The sequence below is a fragment of the Pyrus communis genome, chromosome 1 (assembly GCF_041283825.1).
Source record: "Pyrus communis isolate YQ-2024b chromosome 1, ASM4128382v1, whole genome shotgun sequence".
NCBI lineage: Eukaryota > Viridiplantae > Streptophyta > Magnoliopsida > Rosales > Rosaceae > Pyrus > Pyrus communis.
In genome coordinates this window covers 3,089,564-3,096,224 of record NC_142565.1, presented here as the reverse complement: position 1 = coordinate 3,096,224, position 6,661 = coordinate 3,089,564, and the positions used below count along the sequence as shown (strand labels likewise).

The 6,661-nt window shown below is 39.8% G+C and overlaps 2 protein-coding genes across 2 annotated transcripts; both read left to right on the top strand.

The window, feature by feature from the left end:
* Positions 1 to 636: 636 nt before the first annotated feature.
* On the top strand, positions 637 to 4,994 carry LOC148698968 (disease resistance protein Roq1-like). The gene is made up of 4 exons (XM_088688069.1): positions 637 to 1,526; positions 1,659 to 2,772; positions 2,921 to 3,253; positions 3,342 to 4,994. Exons 1-4 carry the CDS (start codon positions 1,048 to 1,050, stop codon positions 4,992 to 4,994), a joined length of 3,579 nt encoding a protein of 1,192 aa, XP_088544195.1. The 5' UTR covers positions 637 to 1,047.
* Positions 4,995 to 5,024: 30 nt separating this feature from the next.
* On the top strand, positions 5,025 to 5,930 carry LOC148698967 (protein SUPPRESSOR OF npr1-1, CONSTITUTIVE 1-like). Its single transcript, XM_088688040.1, has one exon. It carries the CDS (start codon positions 5,025 to 5,027, stop codon positions 5,928 to 5,930), a length of 906 nt encoding a protein of 301 aa, XP_088544166.1.
* The last annotated feature ends 731 nt before the right edge of the window (positions 5,931 to 6,661 follow it).

Genomic DNA, 6,661 nt, shown 5'->3' with positions numbered 1-6,661 from the left:
TCACAATGAGCTAATAATAATGTGTTTCAAATTCACCTTTAATGAGAATTGAAATTAAGAATTACACTCGGAGGCAATGATACCAGTACATACACAAACCCGTGAAAACACAAAAGTAAACCCAATTAAGCGAGCTTTCATTGTTGCAGGGGCCTCTTTCCCTTAATAAAAATATTTTATTTTAACAAACGATATTATTAGCGCTAATATGAATGGTGAGGTTAGCCTCACAATGAGCTAGTAATAATGTGTTTCAAATTCACCTGTAGCGAGAATTGAAACTAAGAATTATAAGTAAAAAAAAATACCACTAGATTGTAATATTAAGTTGCAACAGTAAAGATAAATTATTATTATTTCTTAACTAAATGTTAAGAAAGTTAAAAAATTAAATTAAATTTATAAACTAAATGATATATTATTAATTAAAAATATTACATTAATCGACATTTAATGAATAATCTAATCATCTACAACTATAACTGCAACATAATTTATAAATTTAACTTAAAAATTTAGTATTCTTTAACATTACTTTTTTTTTTCTTCTTGGTTTTGCTCAAGTGGACATTCCATTAATATTTCATTAAAACAAAAGAAAAAAAATAAAAATAAAAAACACAAGGGAAACGAAACAAGGCCCGAAAACAGAGATTAGGCCCGAACAGAAGCAAAAAGCTCAAAGAAGAACAAAACCCTAGCAGCAGAGAAACTGTTAGTCGTCGTCCCCATCGCCGCGCTGGTGAGCCAATCGGATGAACGGCCGCTGGGATCCAGAAGAAGATAAGGGCAACAGAAAAAACTCCAAACACAGCACCTCCACCAGATGCACGAGATAAACCAAAAGACAGCCCAAGAAGTGCAGGACACGAATCCAACGTCGCCGCACTGATGAGCCAAACAGAATCATATCTTTGGGTACAATTTTTCCAGCCGATCGTTTAACTCCCAACTCCAAAATCTGACGCTCAATCGGCCATTTCAGCTTTTACGTTGCATTAGGCGAGTCGGTAGCTGACCATCTGCTGTGGATATCGTCCCTGTCAGATGTCAATGGCTGCTTCTTCCTCTTCCTCATGGAAATACGACGTCTTCCTGAATTTGAGAGGCGAAGACACTCGCAAGATCATCGTCGGCCATCTCTACAGTGCTCTGCGTCGGAAAGCAATCAACACCTTCATCGACGCCGAAGAGCTCAGAAAAGGCAACGACCTTTCGGAACTCCTTGCGGCTATCGAGTCGTCGAGGCTTTCGATCGTGGTTTTCTCCCAGGACTACGCTTCTTCGACGTGGTGCTTGAAAGAACTGGTCAAAATCCTGGAGTGCATGGATGCAAAGAAGCAGATAGTGGTGCCGATTTTCTACCAAGTTGATCCATCTGAAGTTCGTAAGCTCAAGAGAAGTTTTGCAGAAGCTTTTCCTCAAAACGAAGGTGAATCGAGCGCCGAAATGAAAGAGGTGGAGAGCTGGAGGTCCGCGCTAACCAGAGCTGCCAATTTATCCGGCTGGGATTCGCGAAAATACGAGTAATTACTGTTCGATTATATTCTTAATTACTTTTGAATTGGGATTTTTAAAGCATCTAGTTTAATTGGGTGTCACTGTATAATGTATATTTTCTTAGCAAAATTGGCAATGCTGTTTTTCTTATTACATAGGGATGATGCCAAGCTTATTGAGGAAATTGTGGATGATATATTTGAGAGATTGATCGAAATCTCGTCAAGCAAAGATAATGGATTGATTGGAATGGATTCTCATATGCGTAAAATGCATTTATTGTTATATCCTGATCCTCCTGGGTTGCATAAGCATGATGTTCGTATTGTCGGAATATGGGGTATGGGTGGTCTAGGCAAAACAACTATCGCTAGAGCTATTTATGATGAAATCGCTTGTCAATTTGAAGCTCGTTGCTTTCTTGACAATGTCAAGGAGGGTTTCAAGAATCATGGCGAACTACATATGCAGACGCGACTTCTATCAACTATCTCGAATAACAAGGTGGTGAGTTCGGACATTTCGAGTAAAGGTTTCGAGGTGATGTTGAAGAGCCTAGGTCAGAGAAAAGTTCTATTTGTTGTTGATGATGTGAACAAATTAGACCAAATTGAAGCTTTACTAGGAAAGCAACATTCCTTTGGTGGTGGTAGTAGAATCATTATAACAATGAGAGATTTGCAATTACTAAGTGGAGCTAATGCGATCTATAAGCCTGAGATTTTCAGTGATTCCGAAGCTCTGGAGCTCTTTAGGAAGCACGCCTTCAGAACAAACCAACCCACCTTAAATTATGATCAGCTGATTCAGCTCTCAAGGCGTGTCTTACACTACGCTCAAGGTCTGCCTTTAGCACTCAAAGTCTTGGGAGCTTTTCTTCATAACAAAAGTGTACGCCAGTGGGAAGATGTGTTAGAAAAAATAAGGAAAATCCCACAAAGGGGAATTAATGATGTGCTTAAAACAAGCTTCGATGGACTCGATGAAACAGAGAAGGACATCCTTCTAGATATTGCATGTTTCCTTAAAGGAATGAAAAAAGACTATGCAACTGCAATTCTGGACAGTTGTGGTTTCTATCCTCATACTGGAATAGGAGTTCTAATCGATCAAGCTCTCATATCTGTCTCGAATGAGGGGCAACTGGAGATGCATGATTTACTAGAGGAAATGTGTCGGGAAATCGTTCGCCAAGAATCTATCAAAGAGCCTGGGAGAAGAAGTAGGTTGTGGAGTTATGAAGATGTTCATCATGTGCTGACTCAAAATACAGTGAGATATCTTTTTCTTATGTAATGTTTCGTAGAAAGCTTCAGCTTTTGGCCAAAATCTATTTTATAGCAAACATGCATTGTTTATAATATTCAATAAGGTTCTTGGTGTTTTCCTTCACTTTAATTTACATTGTTGGTTTATCCAGGCTACAGAAGCAGTTGAAGGCATAATCCTGGATTCAACAATCTTTAAAGAGGGATGCTCAAATACTGAAGCTTTTGTTAGTATGACAAAACTAAGACTGCTCATGATCCGTGATGGTGCTTATACTTACACCAAGTACTTTGACCATCGAGCTCCACATGATTGCTTCATAAAATGCTGGATTGCGGACTTAAAGTTCCAATGTTCTCAGTTGAGGTGTCTCCTCTGGCATGGTTGCCCCCTCAAGTCTTGGTCATCCAACTTTCAGTTCAAGAATCTTGTAAACCTTGACATGAGTAATAGTTGCATCGAACAACTTTGGAAAGTAGCTGAGGTACGATTTTTCATTTACGTAAATATATTTATTTTCAATGTTGAGGTTCTGAGATGTGTTGTGCATGTTTTCTTGAACTTTTTAACAGCCTCTGGAAAAGTTGAAATTCATCAACTTAAGTTATTGTAAATACCTTAAGAAAACCCCCGACTTCGCAAAGGCTACAAGTCTCGAGGAACTAAATCTCAAAGGTTGTAAAGGGTTATATGAGGTTGACCCATCCATTTCAGCTCTGAAAAACCTTGTTATATTGAATCCAAGAGACTGTCGAGAACTCAAGAGCCTGCCGAGCATCAGTCATATGGGATCTCTTCAAACCCTTAATCTTTCTGGTTGCTCAAACTTTGAGAAGTTTCCAGATATTTCGGATGTTATGGAGAAGCTATCAGAGCTTTATTTAGATGGGACTGCGATTAAAGAACTGCCTTTATCAATGAATAAACTCACGGGCCTTACTTTTTTGGACCTATTTAGGTGTCAAGAACTCAAGAACCTGCCGAGCAGCATTTGTATGGGATCTCTTCAAACCCTTAGTCTTTATGGTTGCTCAAACTTTGAGAAGTTTCCAGATATTTCAGATGTTATGGAGAAGCTATCAGAGCTTTATGTAGGTGGGACTGCGATTAAAGAACTGCCTTCGTCAATTAATAAACTCACGGGCCTTACTGTTTTGTCCCTATATGGGTGTCGAAAACTCAAGAGCCTGCCGAGCAGCATTCATATGGGATCTCTTCAAACCCTTAATTTTTCTGGTTGCTTAAACTTGGAGAAGTTTCCAGATATTTTGGATGTTATGGAGAAGCTATCAGAGCTTGATTTAAGTAGAACTGCAATTGAAGAACTGCATTCGTCAAATAATAAACTCACGGGCCTTACTGTTTTGGACCTACGAGGCTGTCAAGAACTCAAGAGCCTGCCGAGCAGTATTCAAATGAGATCTCTTCAAACCCTTAATTTTTCTGGTTGCTCAAACTTGGAGAAGTTTCCAGATATTTCGGATGTTATGGAGAGGCTATCAGAGCTTTATTTAGATGGGACTGCAATTAAAGAACTGCCTTTGTCAATTAATAAACTCACGGGCCTTACTGTTTTGGACCTACGAGGCTGTCGAGAACTCAAGAGCCTGCCGAGCAGCATTCATATGAGATCTCTTCAAACCCTTAATCTTTCTGGTTGCTCAAACTTGGAGAAGTTTCCAGATATTTCGGATGTTATGGAGAAGCTATCAGGGCTTTATTTATATGGGACTGCAATTAAAGAACTGCCTTCGTCAATTAATAAACTCACGGGCCTTACTGTTTTGGACCTACAAGGCTGTCGAGAACTCAAGAGCCTGCCGAGCAGCATTCATATGGGATCTCTTCAAACCCTTGATCTTTCTGGTTGCTCAAACTTTGAGAAGTTTCCAGATATTTCAGATGTTATGGAGAAGCTATCGGGGCTTTATTTAAATGGGACTGCAATTAAAGAACAGCCTTCGTCAATTAATACACTCACGGGCCTTATTGTTTTGGACCTACGAGGCTGTCGAGAACTCAAGAGCCTGTCGAGCAGCATTCATATGGGATCTCTTCAAACCCTTAATCTTTCTGGTTGCTCAAACTTTGAGAAGTTTCCAGATATTTCAGATGTTATGGAGAAGCTATCAAAGCTTTATTTAGATGGGACTGCAATTAAAGAACTACCTTTGTCAATTAATAAACTCACGGGCCTTACTGTTTTGGACCTACGAGGCTGTTGAGAACTCAAGAGCCTGCTGAGCAGCATTTTTATGGGATCTCTTCCAACCCTTAATCTTTCTGGTTGCTCAAACTTTGAGAAGTTTCCAGATATTTCAGATGGTATGGAGAAGCTATCATGGCTTTATTTAGATAGGACTGCAATTAAAGAACTGCCTTCGTCAATTAATAAACTCACGGTCCTTACTGTTTTGGACCTACAAGGCTGTCGAGAACTCAAGAGCCTGTCGAGCAGCATTCATATGGGATCTCTTCAAACCCTTAATTTTTCTGGTTGCTCAAACTTGGAGAAGTTTCCAGATATTTCTGAAGTTATGGAGAGGCTATCAGAGCTTTATTTAGATGGGACTGCAATTAAAGAACTGCCTTTGTCAATTAATAAACTCACAGGCCTTACTGTTTTGGACCTACAAGGCTGTCGAGAACTCAAGAGCTTGTCGAGCAGTATTCATATGGGATCTCTTCAAACCCTTAATCTTTCTGGTTGCTCAAACTTAGAGAAGTTTCCAGATATTTCGGATGTTATGGAGAAGCTATCAGGGCTTTATTTATATGGAACTGCAATTAATGAACTGCCTTCGTCAATTAATAAACTCACGGGCCTTACTGTTTTGGACCTACAAGGCTGTCGAGAACTCAAGAGCCTGCAGATCAGCATTCATATGGGATCTCTTCAATCCCTTGATCTTTCCGGTTGCTCAAACTTTGAGAAGTTTCCAGATATTTCAGATGTTATGGAGAAGCTATCAGGGCTTTATTTAAATGGGACTGCAATTAAAGAACTGCCTTCGTCAATTAATAAACTCACGGGCCTTACTGTTTTGGACCTACGAGGCTGTCGAGAACTCAAGAGCCTGCCGAGCAGCATTCATATGGGATCTCTTCAAACCCTTAATCTTTCTGGTTGCTCAAACTTTGAGAAGTTTCCAGATATTTAAGATGTTATGGAGAAGCTATCAAAGCTTTATTTAGATGGGACTGCAATTAAAGAACTACCTTCGTCAATTAATAAACTCACGCGCCTTACTGTTTTGGACCTACGAGGCTGTCGAGAACTCAAGAGCCTGCCGAGCAGCATTCTTATGGGATCTCTTCAAACCCTTAATCTTTCTGGTTGCTCAAACTTTGAGAAGTTTCCAGATATTTCAGATGGTATGGAGAAGCTATCATGGCTTTATTTAGATGGGACTGCAATTAAAGAACTGCCTTCGTCAATTAATAAACTCACGGGCCTTACTGTTTTGGACCTACGAGGCTGTCGAGAACTCAAGAGCCTGCCGAGCAGCATTCATATGAGATCTCTTCAAACCCTTAAATCTTTCTGGTTGCTCAAACCTTGAGATGTTTCCAGAGATTTCAGAAGTTATGGAGGAGTTGTCAAAGCTTTATTTAGATGGGACTGCAATTAAAGAACTGCCTTCGTCAATTAATAAACTCACGGGTCTTCCAATTTTGGACCTAAGAGGCTGTCGGGAACTCAAGAGCCTGCCGAGCAGCATTCAGATGGGATCTCTTCGAACCCTTGATCTTTCTCATTGCTCAAACTTTGAGAAGTTTCCAGATATTTCAGATGTTATGGAGAATCTATCAGAGTTATATTTACAATGGACTGCCATTAAAGAACTGCCTTCGTGAATTAATAAACTCACGGGCCTTACTCTCTTGGACC

Excerpts from the sequence above, each read along its gene's own strand:
- LOC148698968 (XM_088688069.1), top strand. The coding sequence starts at position 1,048 with ATGTCAATGGCTGCTTCTTCCTCTTCCTCATGGAAATACGACGTCTTC. Across the intron at positions 1,527-1,658 it reads TGGGATTCGCGAAAATACGA|GGATGATGCCAAGCTTATTG; the intron begins GTAATTACTGTT and ends CTTATTACATAG. Across the intron at positions 3,254-3,341 it reads AACTTTGGAAAGTAGCTGAG|CCTCTGGAAAAGTTGAAATT; the intron begins GTACGATTTTTC and ends ACTTTTTAACAG.
- LOC148698967 (XM_088688040.1), top strand. The coding sequence starts at position 5,025 with ATGGGATCTCTTCCAACCCTTAATCTTTCTGGTTGCTCAAACTTTGAG.